The sequence below is a fragment of the Neoarius graeffei genome, chromosome 15, assembly GCF_027579695.1.
Source record: "Neoarius graeffei isolate fNeoGra1 chromosome 15, fNeoGra1.pri, whole genome shotgun sequence".
NCBI lineage: Eukaryota > Metazoa > Chordata > Actinopteri > Siluriformes > Ariidae > Neoarius > Neoarius graeffei.
The window spans coordinates 20875962-20899239 of record NC_083583.1 but is presented as its reverse complement, the minus strand read 5'-3'; the positions used below and the strand labels follow the sequence as shown (position 1 = coordinate 20899239).

The 23278-nt window shown below is 40.7% G+C and overlaps 1 protein-coding gene across 1 annotated transcript in view; it reads left to right on the top strand.

Annotated features, from left to right (window-relative positions):
- Positions 1–23278, top strand: part of LOC132899240 (CLIP-associating protein 1-like) — a 233637-nt gene that overhangs the window by 146795 nt on the left and 63564 nt on the right. The window contains exons 22-25 of the mRNA XM_060940986.1: positions 6367–6474; positions 11154–11257; positions 11413–11436; positions 13415–13659. Coding sequence (XP_060796969.1) covers positions 6367–6474; positions 11154–11257; positions 11413–11436; positions 13415–13659 — 481 coding nt within the window. The remainder of the gene's footprint in view (positions 1–6366; positions 6475–11153; positions 11258–11412; positions 11437–13414; positions 13660–23278) is intronic.

Sequence of the window (23278 nt, the reverse complement as noted above, 5' to 3'; positions counted from 1 at the left end):
TTTTGTTAAATTAAAAACCAAACCATCATCATCGTCAGCCTCGGCCGAGATAAATCATCCAACCTTCTTCCACCCATTCCTGTCAGCCATTGCAAATTTCAGATCCTATACCCTGATTCCAGTGTCCCTTGATATTAGGTAGGGGTAGGTTATCTGTCAGTCAAATTAATTAAAATTAATTAAATCAATTAAATTGATTCAATTGAATCAGTTAAATTAATTAAAGGAAATTAAATTAGATAGAGACTGTGACTAAAGTCGCAGTAATTTGCGCTAGCTGTTACAAACCGGGACGTCTGGTCACTGTACCCTGTAGATCCGGAATGGTAAGAGATAGAGAATGACACTTAGTGAGGAAAAGTTATGCCCTGCTGCCCTGAAAAAAAAAAAAAAAACTCATTGAAAAAAAATCATGCAAATTGACAGAGCTATGAGTGATTGAAAAAAAGCCTGTTTTTCATGGATCATTCTGGCCCAGTGATCCGGATCACCACTAAAAGTAATAGCAACATAATTCACCCCAGAGGTATGCTTTATGCAAAATTTGATGATGATTGGTTGAAAACTGAGGGAGAAATAGCATCCTAAAAATGTTAGGATAATAATAATAATAATAATAATAACAACAACTGGATAATTTGTGCTAGCTCTTACAAACCGAGACATCCTGTCACCATACCCTATAGATCCAGAACGGTAAGAGAATGACACTTAGTGAGGAAAAAAAGCCTGTTTTTCATGGATCATTCCGGTTCAGTGATCCAGATCTGCACCAAAAGTCATAGCAACTTAATTCAGCCCAGAGGTATTCTACATGTGAAATTTGGTGATGATTGGTTGAAAACTGAGGATGAAATAGCATCCTAAAAATGTTAGGATAATAATAATTATAATAATAATGATAATAATATTAATAACTAGATAGAGACTGTGACTAAAGTCACAGTGATTTGCGCTAGCTCTTACAACCTGGGACGTCTGGTCACCATACCCTATAGATCCGGAATGGTAAGAGATGGAGAACGACGCTTAGTGAGGAAAAAAAGCCCGTTTTTCATGGATCATTCCGGCTCGGTGATCCGGATCAGCACCAAAAGTCAGAGTAAGTTAATTCAGCTCAGAGGTATTCTTCATGTGAAATTTGGTGTTGATTGGTTGAAAACTGAAGGAGAAATAGCATCCTAAAATGTTAGGAGAATAATAATAATAAGAAGAAAAAGTAGAAAGATCTTGAATGAGAGTAACAATTTCCACCAGTGCTGCTAGCACAAATTTAAAAAACAAAACAAAACAACTTTTGTTTCATTTTCTTAATAACCAGCAATAATGATTTGCCCAAACGTGTAAAGGTTGGAGTGAAATATGAAAATTAACTGAAATATGATTTTTATTAAAGATGAAAAGTTAATCACAAATACGATTTTTCTTCATAAACTTTTTTGAACATTTGCACTGCCTCCATTTGCTTCTCTTTTCTTTAGCTTTCAGCAATCTGTAAAAAGAGAGCTCTGATTTCTTGTTAAATCTATTCGTAGTCAATCGCAGAACAGCGCTTTCCAATTTTAGATCTGTTTTTTTGTGTGTGTGTGATTTTCCAACATTAGTGCTGTGTTACTTCCGTTTACAGTGAAGTCATGTGTTATTAGGCAGCTCTCTGCTGTTCAAGCAACACAATTACAACTAGGAAAAAACTAAGGGATTCTGCAGCCTGATAATAATTGTGATTCATTTTTTATTTCATTGATTTGAATTGGCATAAACTTGTATCACAATTTGTCCTTGCATTAAAGGCATTTAGCAGACGCTTTTATCCAGAGCAACATACAACACACCCAGAGCAGCCTGGGGAGCAGTTGGGGGTTAGGTGCCTTGCTCAAGGGCACTTCAGCTATTCTTGCTGGTCCAGGGAATCAAACTGGCAACCTTTTGGTCCTAAAGCTACTTCTCTAACCATTATGCCATGGCTGACCCAGCCTAATAGATTGTATCATCACACAATATATCGTTACATGCCTACTAGTTGGTGCTTATCCCCAGATGACAACTTTAGATGAGTGGATGTTTTCCTGTTATTGCTGTATCGGTCATGTTTTCTGGTACAGATTATGGTTTTGACACCAAGTGCCTTCACACGTATTTGCAGAGCCAAATTGATGCTTTTGGATTGTTTGCCATTTGGTTTGGTTTGATTTCACACTGCACTTACATTAACTAACAAGAAGAAAAAGTATCCAAGGGGCATGTACAGCTGCAAACATTACTTTCAACTCTTACTTTCATTGATCAGAAATACAGTGATGGGGGGGGGGGGGGGGGGGACCTTTGGCAAGTGCACAAAAATCACCTAATGTTGAACACAGGTAGATAATTATACAAGTAACTAGTTTAAAACATGTTGCGTATTACATCCTGTGTTTACTTACAACCCAAATTCCAAATAAGTTGGGACACTATGTAAACTGAAAATAAAAACAGAATGCGATAATTTGCAAATCATGGAAACCCCATATTTTATTGAAAATAGTGCAAAGACAACATATCAAATGTTGAAACTGAGAACTTTTATTGTGTTTTGAAAAATACATGCTCATTTTGAATTTGATATCAGCAACACGGTTCAGAAAAGCTGGTACAGAGGCATGTTTACCACTGTGTTGCATCACCTCTACTTTTAACAACACTCTGTAAACGTTTGGGAACTGAGGAGACCAATTGCTGTAGTTTTGAAAGAGAAATGTTGTCCCATTCTTGCCTGATATACAATTTCAGTTGCCCAACAGTTCAGGGTCTCCTTTGTTGTGTTTTGCGCTTCATAATGTGCCAAATGTTTTAAATGGGAGACAGGTCTGGACTGCAGGCAGACCAGTTTAGCACCTGGACTCTTTTACTATGGAGCCATGCAGTTTTAATATGTGCAGAAAGCAGTTTGGCATTGTCTTGCTGAAAGAAGGAAGGCCTTCCCTGAAAAACGATTTTGTCTGGATGGCAGCATATCGCTCTGAAATGTGTAGATATCATTCAGCATTAATGATGCCTTCCCAGATGTACAAGCTACCCATGTCATGTGCACTAATGCCCCCTCATACCATCACAGATGCTGCTTTTGAACTGTGCACTGATAACAAACCGGATGGTCCCTCTCCTCTTTAGCCTGGAGGATGTGGTGTCCATGATTTCTAAAAAGAATTTCTACTTTTGATTCGTCAGACCACAGGACAGTTTTCCACTTCGCCTCAGTCCATCGTAAAAGAGCTCGGGCCCAGAGAAGGTGGCAGTGTTTCTGGATATTGTTTATATCTGGTTTTCACTTGCATTTGTGGATGCAGTAATGAACTGTTTTCACAGACGATGGTTTTCTGAAGTGTTCCTGAGCCCATACAGTGATTTCCACTACAGACACGTGTCTGCTTTTAATGCAGTGTCTCCTGAGAGCCTGAAGATCACAGGCATCCAGTGTCAGTTTTCACCCTTGTCCCTTGCATACAGAGATTTCTCCAGATTCTCTGAATCTTTTAATGATATTATGTACCATATATGATGTGATCGCCAAATTCTTTGCAGTTTTACATTGAGGAACGTTATTCTTAAATTGTTGCACTGTTTGCCCACACAGTCTTTCACAGAGGGGTGAGCCCCTCCCCATCTTTACTTCTGAGAGACTCCGCCTCTCTGGGATGCTCTTTTTATACCCAATCATGTTACTGACCTGTTGCCAATTAACCAAATTAGGTTAATTTTTTTCCACATTACACAACTTTTTCAGTCTTTTGTTGCCCTGTCCCAGCTTTTCTGAAACGTGTTGCTGACATCAAATTCCAAATGAGCATATATTTTTCAAAAACAATAAAATTTCTCAGTTTCAACATTTGATATGTTGTTTTTGTACAATTTTCAATGAAAAATATAGCGTTTATATGATTTGTAAATCTTCACATTCTGCTTTTATTTATGTTTTACACAGTGTCCCAACTTTTTTGGAATTAGGGTTGTATTTATTTTTTGTTTGTTTGTTGGTCCAAAGCACATCCCAGAGTAAGTTACATTTCTGAACGGTTCATTTGGCAGGTGAAAACACAGCAATCATAAATTTGGCCCAATTTCGATTGGCTTGCGGCTTAGCTTAGCAGCTGGTACAAAAAATGCTACAACCAAAAATACATGCCATGTTTGTTCACTTCCTGTAACCAGGTCTATTCAGAGTTGATGGTTGTTTTTAATCCTTAACCGAGTACGATTGCTGTGTTTTCACCTGTTAAAGGAACCGTACAGCCCGGGAAAACACAGCAGGGTTTGATTCAAATGGACTAAATGCTGTATATGTAAAAACACCCAAAGCTCAAACTGCTGGCAAAACCAGTTTTGTTCCAGCACCAAAATGCTGCTGAATCTCGAACCATGAACCAGGGATCCCAGGAGTTTTAGGGAGGAAACATTTGATCTCCAGAACAACAACCTGAGCAAATAGCATTATGAAAATAAGACTTGAACTGTGTGAGAGGGATAGAAAATGGTTGATGTTTTGAGGAAAATTAATACTGCATTCATGATTCAATGGTCCAAGAAAGACATTTTTACAGGAAATTGCATTGAACTGAATGGGAGCTATTAGTGTTACTGTAGCTCTTGTTCATTATTAATGTTAAAGTGCATATCACGGGTAAATTCAGGAGCAAGATCAGTGTAATTCTCCTATTTTATATTAAACTTTGGTCAAATATCTGTAACATTCTGCATTCTCTGCAATTTTTTTACCTTGCGCAATACCAGAAAAATTCAGTTGAAATCAAGCCATTTGAGGCGAATTGGTCCGACTCTGAAAAAACTTGGCATTTGGATTTCCCGGCAAACATTGATTTTCGTGACGTCATCTGCGGGACGCCTCCTTCTGAATCCTACGTCAGCGCTGGTTTGTTTATGAGAAAACGACCCGGTGGTTTTCTGCAAATTTCTTCAACGTTATCACGTAATTATTAAAATGGTTAACAGATGTATTGTAGGAGGGTGTAGCAACACCAATCTTGATGGGATTAGTACTCATCGTTTCCCAAAAGACCGGACAATGAGAGAGAAATGGGAGCGCTTGGTCTACACAGGCTGTGCACTGAAACTGTGCAAAGCTCGCGCATCCTGCTGGCGCTTCCGCAGGTGACGTCACGAATCTGGCTCCAGACTCCCTTGGGATTTTTCCAGACGCGTTTTGTTATTTTATTTTTTTCTGCTGTAGACAGATGGCCTCGTGCAAAATTACCCTTCTGGATGAGTGTGTAAAAGGACATACTTTCATATAAAAAAAAAAAAACGAAATTGGTCCAGGATATGCACTTTAAGGCTCACATAAGTACAGGCTGTAAAATTCTCCCTCAAATAAAAATTCGATCTTTTGTGACCTCTCATATTTGACTGCTTCAAGTATGGCTCTGCTCTTAAACCAGTGGAAACATTTCCATAATTCATTTTCTCTCCTGGGAAAACATAGGAACATTGTTAAACACACCATCATTATGCCATAGTTCTCTTCAACAATAGCACTTTTTATAGATTTGTAATCTATCTATCTTTCTTAGAACCTGTTAAATACATTACTGAATGTTTCGTCTGCTCACTGGGTTACAGATTCCTGGAAAATGTGAAACCTGTGCTTCTTCATGCTCACTTGTTTTTATTACAAATATATTATTATTCATAGGTTTTCTTTTGGCTTGCTGTTTTTTTGAATTAATAAAAAAGATTCTGAGCATTTGTGAATGTCGTTAAGGTCTGTTTTCTGGACAGAGATTCTATTTCAGGACAAAATGGGTCCAAGAATAAAGATTTTAAAGATAAAGATTTGTGTCCCTGAGACATATTCATATTTCAGCCTTTAAGTTCAATTCAATTTTATTTGATTTGTATGATGATTTTTAACAATAGACATTCTCACAGAAATCCAGATATGCGTAGATTCAGATCTCGATTCCCAAATGAACAAGCCAGAGGCGACAGTGGCAAGGAAAAACTCCCTGTGACCACATGAGGAAGAAACCTTGAGAGGAAGCAGACTCGATGTGGAACTCATCCTCTTCTCTACTGGGATTATGAATCATTACAGTGTACAGGTGTAGAAGAGTAAAAGCAAACAGTACTAAGTGTGTTCATTAGGAGCAGGTTGTGAATAGAGGATTGGGATGAGTACAGAAGCAGGTACAGGTGCAATTCTACAGCATCCTCTTTACTATATGTACCTTCCCTCTGCTTGTCTGTAAATCACTTAACTTCCTCTCCTTTCCTTTGTCCTGTCTTAATTGTTTCACTTTCTTCTCCCCTGCTGCTCGGACGTGCGTGCGTGTGTGTGTGTGTGTGTGTGTGTGTGTGTATGGGGGCTGGTAGTGCGGGGTAGTCGCATCCCACGGCCCAGTATGAGTCAGGGTTGCAGTCGTGAGACAAGCAGGGAGAGCAGCAGAGACACAAGTCCTGCACGGGGTTTTACTCCCCTTGGTGAGTCTCAAACACACACGCACACACACATGCGCACACACACATACATATATACACACACACACACACGTTTGTCTTACTGTCCTTGTGAGGACCTTCCACTGACATAATTATTAATGCAATTAATTAATGCTGTGCCTGCACCTAAACTTAACCGTAACCTCAGTATTGAAGAGGAAAATTTTGGCTCTTTTTAAATTAATTAATTAATTTATTCATCTCATCTCATCTATTTATTTAATTTTATGTTATTTTATTTATTTATTTTTGTTAAAACATAACACTTTCCTTGTGGGGACTATCCAGATGTCCCCACAAGGTCCACATTGTCAGATTTTACTATCCTTTGAGGGACACTTGGTCCTCTGTAGTACACACACACACACACACGAGACAAAAGTGAGGTTTCTTCCACCTGGTTTTATGACGCTTAAATTTGCATGTAAGAAAAATCTCAATTGAAAAAAACCCTAAATATTGCAAAAGTTAGTGCACTTACAAGGAGATAAAATTTCTATTCATAATTCAGAGCAGAACCTATCAACATCTGCACAGACTAAAGTAAGAGTCAGATCAAATGTATGCATATTTCCCCACAAATTCTGACCGAACTATGGGATTGATATTCGCCGCTATTTTATTGCCTTTTATAGTAACACATTACGCAGGAAAGCACATAGCAGACGTGTTACGTAAACGAGTTAAAGACCCAGGTGTAATTGTTGCTATGGTAAACGTTTCTGTTAGGAGATGTTTGCGGTGCATTTTTGGAAGGAGTCTCCAGTGTCAGCACTTTGTATCAGTCAGAGGTAATGCAGAGAGGTTTGGTTTTCCTCAGCAAATTGAAAACCTGCATATTTTTATTATTAACTTTGAGAGAGAAAAAAGAGAGACTGGTGAAGGAACAACTGGAGCGTAAATGACAAAAGGAACTAACTTGTTAGACAGACGTTCCATATTATGACTGGTTTATACCAGTAATGTAACGATACATGGATAAAAAGTATGATGTGCTCATCTCATCTCATTATCTCTAGCCGCTTTATCCTGTTCTACAGGGTCGCAGGCAAGCTGGAGCCTATCCCAGCTGACTACGGGCGAAAGGCGGGGTACACCCTGGACAAGTCGCCAGGTCATCACAGGGCTGACACATAGACACAGACAACCATTCACACTCACATTCGCACCTACGGTCAATTTAGAGTCACCAGTTAACCTAACCTGCATGTCTTTGGACTGTGGGGGAAACCGGAGCACCCGGAGGAAACCCACGCGGACACGGGGAGAACATGCAAACTCCGCACAGAAAGGTCCTCGCCGGCCACGGGGCTCGAACCCGGACCTTCTTGCTGTGAGGTGACAGTGCTAACCACTACACCACCGTGCCACCCAGTATGACGTGTTATTGTTTTTAATTAAAAATGAATAATCAGCAAATTGTTGTGGTGTCTAAGGAACAAAACACATCGGGACGTGCTGTGATTGGAAAATAATAATCAGATTTGTAGTGGTGATACACCACCTGTCGTCGATGTTTTGCCTGGAACAGCATGCCATGCCATGACTTATTCCTCGCTCAGAGCAGCTCGTCCTGCCCCTATTGTCCTTCACCTTCTTCTTCACCTGCATGCTGTAACTCTGACTCTAAACTCTAAAGAAATGTTCTCCTCCTTCGTCAGTCTTGTTTTCCCAGAATGTATGCTTTTGTGTTTAAAACTATCAAATGACTGTATTTGGTTCTCCTGTTGACCAGTGTCTCGGCGCCACTCGCGCTCCACCAGTGCCCTGACAGGCAGCGACGCTCTGCAAACAGGTGAACGCTGGCATGAGGGGCTCTGAACCTACAGGGGGAGCCAGAGAGCACACATTCACACACTTCACACCTTATTCCTCAGCCTGAGGCCCTAATTAAAAAATAAAAAATATCAAATTTCACATCAAACTGTTCTAATTATGCATTTATGATAAAGTCTGTCAGTTTGAGCAAGGTGTGAAGTGTGTGATTTTTTTTGTGTGTGTGTTTTTAATTTTGCTTGTTCTGTGCTTTATGTAATTTTTTTTTTCCTTTTGTCGTGATGGAATTTAGTTGATTCAGTTTTTTTGTTTGTTTGGAAACGTGTCACTGGATATATTTCTTTTTTATTGTTTCTGGTTGTATGATTTATTTGTTAATTTGTGGAGCTTTAAAGAAGAGGTTTTCTCAATCCTCAAAACTATCACGCTTGTAGTTTATTTATTTTTTTTAACATTTGTGCTTCATCAAAATATCATCATGACCATGGTCTATTTAGATGTTTTGAAATTATTATTATTATTATTATTATTATTATTATTATTATTATTCAAGTTAAAAGTATGGAGCACTTGCATGTGACGTCACAGCCGATCCAGATTGTGACAGACGCCATCTTGTCGGTCAAACGCCATTTTCCACCTTCTACTTCTGCTTCTACTTCTACCTTTTCTTCTGGAAAACCCTACTATATACAATTCTACTACAACGGCTGCGGCTACAAGCTCTCCCTACCTGTGCACGTTTTTTTATGTTTTTTGTGTGTATTTTTGCGTGTTGTTCGTCTGTACCGGACTTCAATATCCACTACAACCGTATGGACTTACTGGACATTGGTTTCCAGCAGAAAATGACGGTTTGTAGCGATTTCCATCGCATGCACAACATTCCGGACGAGATAGCGAGACCAGCGGGGTCTCCGTGGATTGTTATCGGAAGCAAAGCGAAGGAGGCAGCGTCGGGAGCGGAAGCAAAAGCGAGGCTGCAGAGCCGGCCTGTTGACTAAGCTCAGAAAACAGCCACTCAAACCTCCACTGCTAAGCCTCTACCTCTCCAACACCAGATCCATGGTAAACAAGACGGACGATTTGGAATTACAGCTGGAATTACCTTATTCTATTCTGTAATCGGCTGGTCAGTGCTATACTCAATACTTAAGTGACTTACCCGTCCAATGAGGATTATTTTCTTGTTTACAAGATGCCCCATCTGAGTCGCTGACAAATCCTGAATTTCTGTAAAGATAACTGTCCAGAGATTTATAAGCACGCAGTGCTTCACCACTGAACAGCGAGGGAAAGTTAATGAGGTAATTATACACGTCCGGGTATTCCGCTGGCAGTTCAACATCCACTGACACGGTCGTGAAAACTCCGTCCGGTAAGCCATAAGGGTCACTAATCTGAAGGTCGTTTAGTTTAGACATGTATCTAGTTATCTATTCATTAGAAAAATGAGCCGTGTAGTCCGTCGGTTGAAATTGATCCATTCTGTACACAAGTGCAGCAGTATTCAGCGGTGTTTTTTACCGACAAGATGGCAGCTGTGTACTTTCTGGTCACGTGACTGCAAGATCTCTATTCTGTTATACTGTTTGCAATGGTTTTAGTGTTTAGTGTGAACTGTTTTTGAAAATCTCTTGACTTTTTTGTTCAGTCCTGCACGATCCCAGCCTGGATACAAACCTCTGCTTTAAAGCGACAATTAGTATATCAGTAGAAATGTAGCAGATACACTGAAAACATTACATTTGTATGTAGTTATATATTTTTGTGCTTTTGGACTTTTTTTTTTAATTCTTTTGTATAGTTGTACAATTTCTATGTTACATGTTTAAGGCATTGCATTTCATTGTGTTTTTTCGGACAATATTTTATAATAATGGTTGTGATTTAATTTATTTTTTCAATTTAATGTTTCTTTTCATTGATTTTATGTGACTGTGTATTAGTACAATGGTGTATTAGGGCCATTGTAGGTATAAATAAATATAAATAAAAAAACAGGGATGGGGGAAGGGGGTAATATTCCTAGAAAAAAACTCAGAAATTCTCTTATATTGAAGTCGTAAATTTACAAGAAAAAAAACCTGGAAGGTTTTTATTATTTTATTTATTTATTTTATTTTTTTTTGCAAGGAACCATATCATTTCACTTTGCATGGCTGAATCAGCATTATCACGCTACAGATGCCACGGCTGAGCCAAGAGTGATAGGAAATGCAGTCTTCCCTCCTTGGTTGCGTAATGTTAAAGAATAAAGCACAAAGAGCTTTTCTCCCAGAATGCACTGCAACCTTGAAGCATGTGATTGTCGTCTCAGAGAATATCTGAGATTTTTTTTCTCCCAAATTTACGACTTTAATCTCAGAAAATTTGCTGAGATTTTTCTTGCAAATTCATACTTTATAATCTTAGAAAATAGCCGAGTTTTTTTTTTCTTGGAATATTACCCCCCGTACCCCAGCTCCATAATTTTATTTATTTATTTATTTATTTATTTTACCTACAATGTCCATAATACACAGTCATAGGTGTATTTGGTCAATTTTAAAAATGTTTCTAATAATAATTTTATCACTTTAAAGGTGCGTTAAAAAAACCCCAATCATTTCTAATGTGGCCATTCAGTTAATCTGGTGAATTACTTCATTTAAAGCTTCTGGTTAAAACTTTCAAGACGGGAAATTAGCTAGAAGTCCATTTGAAGGGAGGGGCTTGTTGAGGAGGAGGAGGAGCTTGTCAGTGTTTTCACTGCAGTTGCAGTTTGAATCTCAGGTAGAAGAGAGCTCTAAAATTACAAATTGTCGATTTGAAATTTGTTGTGAAGGAAGAAATGAACACAATTTTTTTTCTTTCTTTTTTTGTGTCTGCTCTCCCTCTTTCAGATCGTTTTGGGCTGATCCATCAGGCGCGGATCTCTGCCTCGGTCAACGCCATGCGCATCCTGAACACAGGCATGGAGGTGGAGGCAGCGGTAGCTGATGCTCTGGTGAGATGGCTTTAGTTACTCATTATTTGTTTGTAATGCAGCACATGACTGACCTTTAGTGCTTAACACCAGAAGTGTGTGCGAATTGCGGACCAAAAATCCTGACATGTCACTGTCTTTGCTTTTCCCTCTCCGGCTGTCTTAAATCTCATCAGCTATTAGGAGACACCAGGAATAAGGTTTGGGTTTTTTTTATTGACACATAACCCGTATCTTCTTTTCATCTTCATAATCTCTAGAGTCCATTACAGACAGATATCGCTAACAAAAGTCACTAGCAGTAGTCTGTCTTATGGAGCAATTACGTAAGGAATAAAATCTGCCACTGCATGCTATTTTGGGAAAACAAGCAACAGTGCAGTGGTGTTGATTACTGTTACTGTGCTACAGTTGACTATTTTCCTATAATAGCATGTTCAGAGGTTTTATTCCTCTTATACCACAGCACTTTGAATGACATGTACACTACCGTTCAAAAGTTTGGGGTCGCCCAGACAATTTTGTGTTTTCCATGAAAAGTCACACTTTTATTTACCACCATAAGTTGTAAAATGAATAGAAAATATAGTCAAGACATTTTTTCTGGCCATTTTGAGCATTTAATCGACCCACAAATGTGATGCTCCAGAAACTCAATCTGCTCAAAGGAAGGTCAGTTTTATAGCTTCTCTAAAGAGCTCAACTGTTTTCAGCTGTGCTAACATGATTGTACAAGGGTTTTCTAATCATCCATTAGCCTTCTGAGGCAATGAGCAAACACATTGTACCATTAGAACACTGGAGTGAGAGTTGCTGGAAATGGGCCTCTATATACCTATGGAGATATTGCACCAAAAACCAGACATTTGCAGCTAGAATAGTCATTTACCACATTAGCAATGTATAGAGTGGATTTCTGATTAGTTTAAAGTGATCTTCATTGAAAAGAACAGTGCTTTTCTTTCAAAAATAAGGACATTTCAAAGTGACCCCAAACTTTTGAACGGTAGTGTACTTACTGTATTTTTTTATGTTTATAGTTACAATTAATGTTATTGAACATCAGTGAAGCATGTTTTTTACTCTTATTATCACCTACATCGTAGCAGCTATAAAGACTTCCGTTCCGTCCTTTTCTTTTAAAGTTAAAGAAAAGAAACGCAGCTTGTCTTTTTATTGAGAAACCACGAATCACAACATCCTCCTTCTTTCGACTTTTTTATTTTGGAAAACTTACCAAGACTGACAGCTGATATCAGAAATGCCTTTCATAAACGTTGTGATGTAGCTTGTTTTTAATCAGTTTATGAAGAGTCTTTGGGAATTAGTTGTTACTGTAGAAACGATAACATATTAAAAAGAAGGTGTGAATATAAACCCGTGATTTGAACTACAGTCGGCATTGCTGTTAGAGCTGCTGGAACAGAAAACTAATCAACACCTTTTGACCAATCATATTCGAGAACTCAACAGCGCTGTGGTATAACTCTATATTATTCTGTCCACATTTATTGGATATGAGCAATCGTGCGCTCTGATTGGCTACTCTATGATGACTAGGATATCAGCTCATATACCGTGAGGAGAGAAAAACAAAATGGCGGCGCGTGTTACTGAACCAACCGATGACGAAATAAAACAAAACCCCAAAAATACAAAAAAAAGCAACAAAATATGGAATAAAAGTATTTGATGGTAAGAACTTCTTTTTTTTTTTTGAAGAATTATTATTATAGCATTTTTCACAAATTGCTCCTGTCATTGCGCCGGTTTGCTTCCATTCTGAGCGGAAATGATTTTGTCGGACGTTTTGTGTAAAGTTTTTATTTCTTGAATTTGCAAAAAATAAAAATGCTCTGTTTCTCAAAATCCAGTGAATGTGGCTAGAATAAAACAGTTATTCCACTCAGTCTCATCATACATGGATTATAGCCAACTTGACTATCAGCTCATGTACGACTCATTTTCGTGGAATAACTGTTAATTGTTTTGAGTTGGCGTGTTTTGGAGCCCTGCAGTACCGTAACCATGTTCACAGACACATGACAGCAGTCACTAACCCACTGCATGCCCTCAGAAAAGCAACTGCATGCATAGTGCTGCATTAACACCAAATATAACAGCATTATTATACATCCGGTGTCTTGCTGTGCTTTGTCTTTGTTATCGGATCATTAGCGGAGGCCCATGCGGCGTTGGTACGAGTCTCCTGGCATGTACTCGGACGATGACGCCAACAGCGATGCCTCCAGCGCGTGTTCAGAGCTTTCCTATAGCTCACGTAACGGAGGAGTGCCGCATTACATGCGTCAGACGGAGGACGTAGCCGAGATCCTAAACCACTGCGCCAGTTCCAACTGGTCTGAGAGGAAAGAAGGTCTGCTGGGTCTCCAGAACCTTCTGAAGAGCCAAAGAACCCTCAGGTGAGGTCATGTAAACCGAGGAACAGCTTTGGAAGTGTAACTGAAATAATGACCTCATTTACAACCTTCATTATATCCACGTTACAGGACAGATTACAAATACACCTATGAGGAATTTAAAACCGATTAAAATCCGAGGATCGTGGTCGCATTTGACAGCCAAAATTTCTCCCAGTACAGAGAGGTTTTTATACGAGCATAATTAACTTTTCCATCTTGCACTCAGTTATATTTTCCCTGGTCACAAATAATCCTGCAGAGGTGCCAATATTTATGGTTTCGCTAGATCATTTAGGATTTTTGACCCTTTATTACAGCGACAGAGGAGACACTTGTAAACTATGCTTTTCTGCTTTCTCAGCCAAAGACGTGATCAGACCAAACACAAATAAAATTTGCTCAATCCAAAAACAAATTTTTGAAGGCGACAGGACGCGGGACGTAAAACATTAATTTGTGGCCACTTTCGCTTTGCGCTGATTTAAGTAAGTAAGTAAGTTGATCTTTATTGTCTCTTTGCAGAGAAATTTGTCTTGAGCATACGAGAGCACTGGCGTCACACATACTGTAGCATACACATCAAAAGACACCAACAAAAAACATCAACAGTTACATTGGACGTACAGTCCTACCTATTGCCTAATGGCAGTCTTTGCACAGCCCCCCAACACACACACACTCCACAAAAACGCGTTTTAGGAATTATTGCACTATTGCCCTAATTCAAATATTGCACAACCTCATCTCATCTCATTATCTGTAGCCGCTTTATCCTGTTCTACAGGGTCACAGGCAAGCTGGAGCCTATCCCAGCTGACTACGGGCGAAAGGCGGGGTACACCCTGGACAAGTCGCCAGGTCATCACAGGGCTGACACATAGACACAGACAACCATTCACACTCACATTCACACCTACGGTCAATTTAGAGTCACCAGTTAACCTAACCTGCATGTCTTTGGACTGTGGGGGAAACCGGAGCACCCGGAGGAAACCCACGCGGACACGGGGAGAACATGTAAACTCCACACAGAAAGGCCCTCGCCGGCCACGAGGCTCGAACCCGGACCCTCTTGCTGTGAGGCGACAGCGCTAACCACTACACCACCGTGCCACCCTATTGCACAGCCCTCTATCAAAATATTGCACAAACAATTAAAATACCCCTATTAAAATATTGCACATCCCTCTAAAAATAATAAATAAATATACCTCCAACATACATGTCATCATATGACATGTGAACAGCAGTACGGGTTTATGCCAAGGAAGAGCACATCAGATGCAATTTTTGCTTTAAGAATGTTAATGGAGAAGTACAAAGAAGGCCAGAGAAAGCTACAGTGTGTGTTTGTAGACCTGGAGAAGGCATACGATAGAGTGCCGAGAGATGAGTTATGGTATTGTATGAAAAAGAGTGGAGTGAATGAGAAGTATATCAGAGTAGTGCAAGACATGGATGAGAACAGTGAAACAGCAGTGAGGTGTGCAGTTGGAACGACTGAATGGTTCAAGGTGAAGGTGGGACTTCATCAAGGATCTGCTTTGAGTCCTTTCTTGTTTGCCATAGTGATGAATAGCTTGACGGACGAAGTGAGGCAAGAGTCACCATGGAACATGATGTTTGTGGATGATATTGTGATATGTGGTGAAAGTAGAAAGGAGGTTGAGCTGGGTTTGGAGAGATGGAGGTATGCATTGGAACGAAGAGGAATGAAGGTGAGCAGTAGCAAAACAGAATACATGTGCATCAGTGAGAATGGGGATGAGAGTGTAGTGAAGATGCAAGGAGTAGACGTAAAGAAAGTTGGTGAATTCAAGTACCTGGGGTCAACTGTGCAGGAAAATGGGGGCTGCGATAGTGAGGTGAGAAAGAGAGCGCAGGCAGGGTGGAGCAGTTGGAGAAGGATTTCGGGAGTCATTTGTGATAGGAAAGTCCCAGCAAAAGTGAAAGGTAAGATGTATAAGACAGTAGTGAGACCAGCTGTGATGTATGGATTGGAGACCGTAGCCTTAACGAAGAGACAGGAGGCAAAGTTGGATGTGGCGGAGTTGAGGATGTTAAGGTTTGCGATGGGAGGTTGGACAGGATAAGGAACGAGCACATCAGAGGGACAGCACATGTGGAGAGCTTGGGAATTAAGCTAAGAGAGATGAGACTGAGATGGTATGGGCACATCCTGCGAAGAGATGCAGAGCATGTTGGAAGGAGAATGTTGAGGATGGAGCTGCCAGGCAAATGAAAACGAGGAAGGCCAAAGAGGAGATACATGGATGTGGTGAGAGAGGACATGAAAGTGGCAGGTGTGGTAGAGAAGGATGCTGAAGACAGGGAGCAATGGAGACGAAAGGTACGCTGTGGCGACCCCTAATTGGGAGCAGCCAAAATAAGAAGATGATACATGTCATCATATTCCTACACAGAGATTAGCCTATTGCACTATTACCCTACTTCAAACCTCGCAACTATTCCTGTCATCTCTTATTAATTAATTTGCTGGACATAGGTACTAATGAAAATTTGTATCTGCTTAGCTTGCATGTTGGCAGCCTACACCTCCTACCAGAGGGCATCAGCTCAAACTCATTATTTAAAACATGGGTTGGGTCAGTAGCAATCTTGAGGCCCTGCCTCCTAACTGTCTCCTCAAAAATTCCTTGTAAAGAGCATGAGGGCTGTATGCCCATTATTTTCCCTGTCCTCTTGACAAGAGTTTGGAGTTGTGTTCTGACTTTTACAGTCAAGTTTCCAAACTATGTTGTGATGCCGTAGCGGAAGACAGATTCAATAGTTGCTCTATAAAACAAAAGCATGATGCTTTTATCAACACCATGGACCCTGAGTCTCCATAAAAAGTGCAGCCTTTGACAGATCTTTGAGCAAACAGACTCCACATGAGTTGCCCACTGTAACTGACAATCAAAATGTATACCCAAGTACCTAACACGTGATACCTGTTGGACTCCCTGTCCATTAATAAGCACTGGACTATAATCCCCCACACCCCTGGGGTCAAAGACCATCTCTTTTGTTCAAAATGAGGTTGTGGTCCTCACACCACAGCACTATATCCTGTACCTCTGTGTGATACCCCCTAGGGTCTGCCTGTGCTGACAGAAGACTCAGTAAAGCTGTATCATCTGAAACTTAATGATGTAACTGCTCCTGTGTTGACTCTTACAGTCATTTGTATATAATGTAAAGAGGACGGGAGAACTTACGCACCCCTGAGGAGCCCCAATATTCATTTCCTGTGAGTGAGACAGGGTGGAATTAACTTTCATTTGTTGCTGCCTACCAATGAGGAATGCAAAATACCACTTGATTAAATAGGGGTTCACCTCCATCTGATCCAGCTTCCTTAAGAGAATCTGGGGTAGAATCGTATTGAAAGCAGAACTAAAATCCATGAACAGCAGTCTAGCATAGGCCTTGGAGTTTTCAAGATGTTTTAAGATTAAATGTGTTGTCAAGTCAAGTTTATTTGTGTAGCGCTTTTAACAATAAACATTGTCGCAAAGCAGCTTTACAGAATTTGAATGACTTAAAATATGAGCTAATTTTATCCCGAATCTATCCCCAATGAGCACACCTGTGGCGACGGTGGCAAGGAAAAACTCCCTCAGACGACACGAAGAAGAAACCTTGAGAGGAACCAGACTCAAAATGGAACCCATCCCCATCCGGGCAACAACAGACAACATGACTATAACATTAACAGTCCTAACATAAAGTCAGCTTCGTTGATGCTATAAACCCCCCACCGACGTAAACCAGAGCGCAAAACCATTCACGACAACCGCAGTCCCAAAGTCGGCAAGTCGACCGCAGTCCCAAAGTCGGCAAGTCGACCGCAGTCCCAAAGTCGGCAAGTCGACCGCAGTCCCAAAGTCGGCAAGTCGACCGCAGTCCCAAAGTCGGCAAGTCGACCGCAGTCCCAAAGTCGGCAAGTCGACCGCAGTCCCAAAGTCGGCAAGTCGACCGCAGTCCCCAGCCACAAAAGCACCACTGCAAGAGTCCAGAGCGTCCTCCAGGCGCGACCCCCAACTGTCCACATGGGGCCGCCCTCCACAGGAGCGATGCGATGAGACTCCAACCAGACATGGCACCAGGATGGATCAGGCAGGTGTTGTGGTGTTTAAAGCATCATCAGTGCCTCTGCTATTCTGGTAGGCAAACTGATAAGGATCCAAGAGATGCTGCACCTCTTGTTTTAGGTTTCCTACCATTATATGCTCAAAAGCCTTCATTACTATGGACGTTAGGGCAACAGGTCTAAAATCATTGTTTCTTGGGTACAGGAATAATAATGGCTCTCTTCCAATCTTTAGGAATACTGTGTGTATCAACAGAAAGTTGAAATAAAAGGCTCCAAGCTGGAGCTAACTCACTGGCAAATGTTTTAAGGAGTAAGGCAGAAATACCATCTGGCCCAGTGGCCTTTTGTGTGTGCAACCTTCCAAATACCCTGGCCACAGCTTCTGGGTTAATTACAATTCTGCTAGATAGGTCACATGATATTGTACTCAATACACTGTTGTAGACCCCGAAGCCGCCGCCAGGCGCCGCTAAAACCGCCATTTAGAATTTGAGCCGTCGCCAGCCAATAATTTTGTAAGCCAATTTGAGCCGCTATCTAATAAAATTTGGCTGAGCCACTAAGAATTGTGTACATCAAATAATGGGTTTATCCACATCATGAGCTACAAGAAAAGTGACACAAACATGATCAACTGTACACACTAGTAGTAACACAATAGAGACGTATAGGCATACACTGTAGAGATTTAGAACTGATATCACAGCACAGTTAGCCACCACAAGCTTGCCGTTGTGACTACCTGTCTGGCTTCCCGCCCCTCACACCGTTACCACGATACACTGGGGAACCCGGGAACCCACCCAGAGCATCAATCGACTCCGATATCGACGAGATGGCTGCATTCTTTGCCGCTGCTGAGGGAAAGTGTAAAGGTTTTTTTTGTTTGTTTGTTTGTTTCACATACTTCGAGATTGATAAAAAAAAAAGTACTCCACCACTCTACTTTCATCATAGTAAGATAGCTGCCAGTCCTTCACTGGTCATTGCTAGTGAGAGTAGATAGCTAGATGCCTTCCTCGAACAATCCAGATTAGCTTATTATTAGCATTGAACTACAATCTTGCTAGATTTATATTTACAATGAAGTAAGAGACCAGGGGACCTGTGGTAATTTGCTATTTATTCCCCCCATTTGTTTGATCCGTTCGCCCGGATATATGCCACACAGTGACGTCCAGTATCAGCCATTTGTAGCCATAAACATTTTGGTGGCTGCAGCAGCCATTAAGGTTTTGGCTGAGTCAGCTAGCCAGCCAATAATTTCATCAGCCAGCCATTATCCTGAAAACAAACGGCTTCGGGGTCTACACTGTTGCATTCTTCCAGCACCCCCTTGCAGCACAGTCAAACCGCCTATAAAAATCATTTAACTCATTTGCTTTTTCTAATTCATTCAGAACATGCAGTACTCCCCCTTTATTAGAGTTTAGGTTGGTCATATCTTTAACTGCATCCCAAAGCTGTTTAGAGTTCTTATTTGAGAGGGCTTCACTCACACGCAGGCTGTGCTGTTCTCGCGCCACCCTCATTTTCCTCCTTAGGTCCTTTTGAATGGCCTTGAGTTCTATAGTGTTGTTGTTCTCGAAGGCCTGTTTCTTTCGTCGAATGCATTGTTTGATTTCGGGAGTAATATAGTCCTTATTGTTTGGGTATATCTTAACAGTCTTTTTTGCCACCATGGTATCAACGCAAAAATGAATATACCCTGTGATAGCCTCAGCAATGTTATCAATGTTATTGTCCCCATAAAAGACATTCCAGTCTGTGGCCAAGAAACAACCACTTAACTCTTCTTTGTTACCCTCCTGCCACACACTGACGGTCTTTATAAGTGGTTTGCTCCTTTTTAGAGCAGATTTAAAAGTTGGGATGAGTTGTATCGTATTATGGTCTGAATTTGAAAGAGGTGGACCGATTTTTGAAGCATACGCGTCTTTAATGTTGCCATAGCATTTGTCCAATATATTATTTTTCCGTGTGCCAGCAGTGACATATTGCTGAAATCCAGGAAGAATGCAGTCCATATTGTAATAATTAAAATCACTCAGTATAAACATAGGTGCATCTGGCTTGCTCTGAAGCTGCTTATAAACGCAATCGGCTACGCATGAGGCAGCAATTGATGCATTACCGCTTGGTGGAATGTAAATGACGCAAATGAAAACGTTTCCATAATCCCGGGGTAGATAGACTGGCCTTAGACTCAAACACAAGAGTTCAAGATCACATACCAATCGCATACCGAGTCCTTTACAGTGTAATTATTGCACCAAGAGTCATTAATGTACACAGAAATTCCACCACCCTATCTTTCCCCGAGTTACTGTTTCTATCCATACGGACATTTTTAAAGCCTTGTACCTGAATCAGCTGATCAGGAACATCACACTGAAGCCACGTCTCTGTGAAAATCATGAGGGAAGATTCACGGTATTCATGACAAACTTTTATGTTGATACGTAGCTCGTCCATTTTATTCCTGAGGGAATGAATGTTACTCAGAAGTATATATGGCAGAGGAGGTTTATTCCGCCTTCGGCGAAGTCGATGTTGGATACCGCCTCTTCTCCCACGTTTCCGTAGCCGGCGGTCCCCCCTCCTCCTTAGCAATTCCTCTGGAACTTTGTCTAGCAGGCCCGGTTCAGGTGTAGCCTTCCGGTGTAGGGACAGCAACCATTCCATACTGTGCACCTGTAACAGCTGATCATGCCCCCCTCGAAGCGTTGAACAGCCGGCGTCTTGTTGCAGTAGACCACTGCAAGAAGCAGCCAGCAACACCAGTATTAAAAATGCCCCAATCCTCCTCTTCTCCATCATCATAACTCCATCCGCCAATACAAACAACACACAAGGCCGTATACACGCATACAACTCCGTAGCAAACTTTCATACAGTGAGGAAAACAGTGAGGAAAACAAACAAATAAACAAACAACCGCCTGCCTCTCGCGCCCGAGTCGCAGCTGAGCCGCGCCACCGGAAGAATTCTGATTTGATCTCAGAAAACACTGACGTGAATTTGCGAACCTCAATTTTCTGAGTCAGGAGAAAACAAAATAACAAGCATCTTGCATTTCTATATCAATAAACATACTGGTTAACAAGTCCTGCCAGGCAAAACAAACCTCGCCCGGCAGCACTTATTTTATACCTATATGTTGATAATGGTCATATTTCTCAATCATCAGCTGTCAGGATATAATCCTGAATGATATTTCAAAGTCATTCAAGGTCATGGCAGCAACTGAAAGCCCATATGGGACTTCTTATATATTGATAATGATGAACATCTGGCTATCATGAACAATTTAAAAGTTATAGCGCTTTGAAAACCCATGACCTTGAGTTTGACCTTTCAAGGTCATTCAAGATCAAAGGCCATGGTGCGAAACGAAAGCCCATATGGCACTTCCTATAAGTTGATAATGGTAAATATCTGTCTACCATCAACTGTTTTCAAGTTACAGTCCTCTGAAAATCTGTGACCTTGAGTAATGACCTTTCAGTGTCACTCAAGGTCAAAGATCATGGTGCCAAATGAAAGCCCATATGGGAGTTCCTATATGCTCATACTAGTAAACATCTGTCCATCAGCAACCGTTTTCGTGTTATAATGGAAAATGTTATTTTGACCGAAAGCTTGACCTTTCTGGTGACCTTGACCTTCACCTTGACCCAATTATCCCCAAAATATAATCAGGTAATCTATGGACCATTGCCCACCTATCCTGAAAATTTGAAGTCAGTCAGTGCAACCGTCTAGACGCTAGATTGTTAACAGACAGACACACAAACAAACCGCACTGATTACAATACTTCGCGTCGTATACTCCATCGCGGGCAATGGTAATAATAAAAGCAGAGAGTCCAATGTGCTCCATGACACCGTTTAGCATTTTCTCTCATATCATATGTGTGATATGATTATACATAATGTTCTTCTTAAATGTTTTGAACAATTTTTGGTCGAAAGCTGCATACTTTTTATAAATATTATATACTTAAAGGAGATACGCAGAACCTTTATTTTTAAATACATTTCTGAGTGGATAGTATCTACAACCCTGATTCCAAAAAAGTTTGGACAAAGTACAAATTGTAAATAAAAACGGAATGCAATAATTTACAAATCTCAAAAACTGATATTGTATTCACAATAGAACATAGACAACATATCAAATGTCGAAAGTGAGACATTTTGAAATTTCATGCCAAATATTGGCTCATTTGAAATTTCATGACAGCAACAGATCACAAAAAAGTTGGGACAGGGGCAATAAGAGGCTGGAAAAGTTAAAGGTACAAAAAAGGAACAGCTGGAGGACCAAATTGCAACTCATTAGGTCAATTGGCAATAGGTCATTAACATGACTGGGTATAAAAAGAGCATCTTGGAGTGGCAGCGGCTCTCAGAAGTAAAGATGGGAAGAGGATCACCAATCCCCCTAATTCTGCGCCGACAAATAGTGGACCAATATCAGAAAGGAGTTCGACAGTGTAAAATTGTAAAGAGTTTGAACATATCATCATCTACAGTGCATAATATCATCAAAAGATTCAGAGAATCTGGAAGAATCTCTGTGCATAAGGGTCAAGGCCGGAAAACCATACTGGGTGCCCGTGATCTTCGGGCCCTTAGACGGCACTGCATCACATACAGGCATGCTTCTGTATTGGAAATCACAAAATGGGCTCAGGAATATTTCCAGAGAACATTATCTGTGAACACAATTCACCGTGCCATCCGCCGTTGCCAGCTAAAACTCTATAGTTCAAAGAAGAAGCCGTATCTAAACATGATCCAGAAGCGCAGACGTCTTCTCTGGGCCAAGGCTCATTTAAAATGGACTGTGGCAAAGTGGAAAACTGTTCTGTGGTCAGACGAATCAAAATTTGAAGTTCTTTATGGAAATCAGGGACGCCGTGTCATTCGGACTAAAGAGGAGAAGGACGACCCAAGTTGTTATCAGCACTCAGTTCAGAAGCCTGCATCTCTAATGGTATGGGGTTGCATTAGTGCATGTGGCATGGGCAGCTTACACATCTGGAAAGACACCATCAATGCTGAAAGGTATATCCAGGTTCTAGAGCAACATATGCTCCCATCCAGACGACGTCTCTTTCAGGGAAGACCTTGCATTTTCCAACGACAATGCCAAACCACATACTGCATCAATTACAGCATCATGGCTGTGTAGAAGAAGGGTCCGGGTACTGAACTGGCCAGCCTTCAGTCCAGATCTTTCACCCATAGAAAACATTTGGCGCATCATTAAACGGAAGATACGACAAAAAAGACCTAAGACAGTTAAGCAACTAGAATCCTACGTTAGACAAGAATGGGTTAACATTCCTATCCCTAAACTTGAGCAACTTGTCTCCTCAGTCCCCAGACGTTTACAGACTGTTGTAAAGAGAAAAGGGGATGTCTCACAGTGGTAAACATGGCCTTGTCCCAACTTTTTTGAGATGTGTTGTTATCATGAAATTTAAAATCACCTAATTTTTCTCTTTAAAT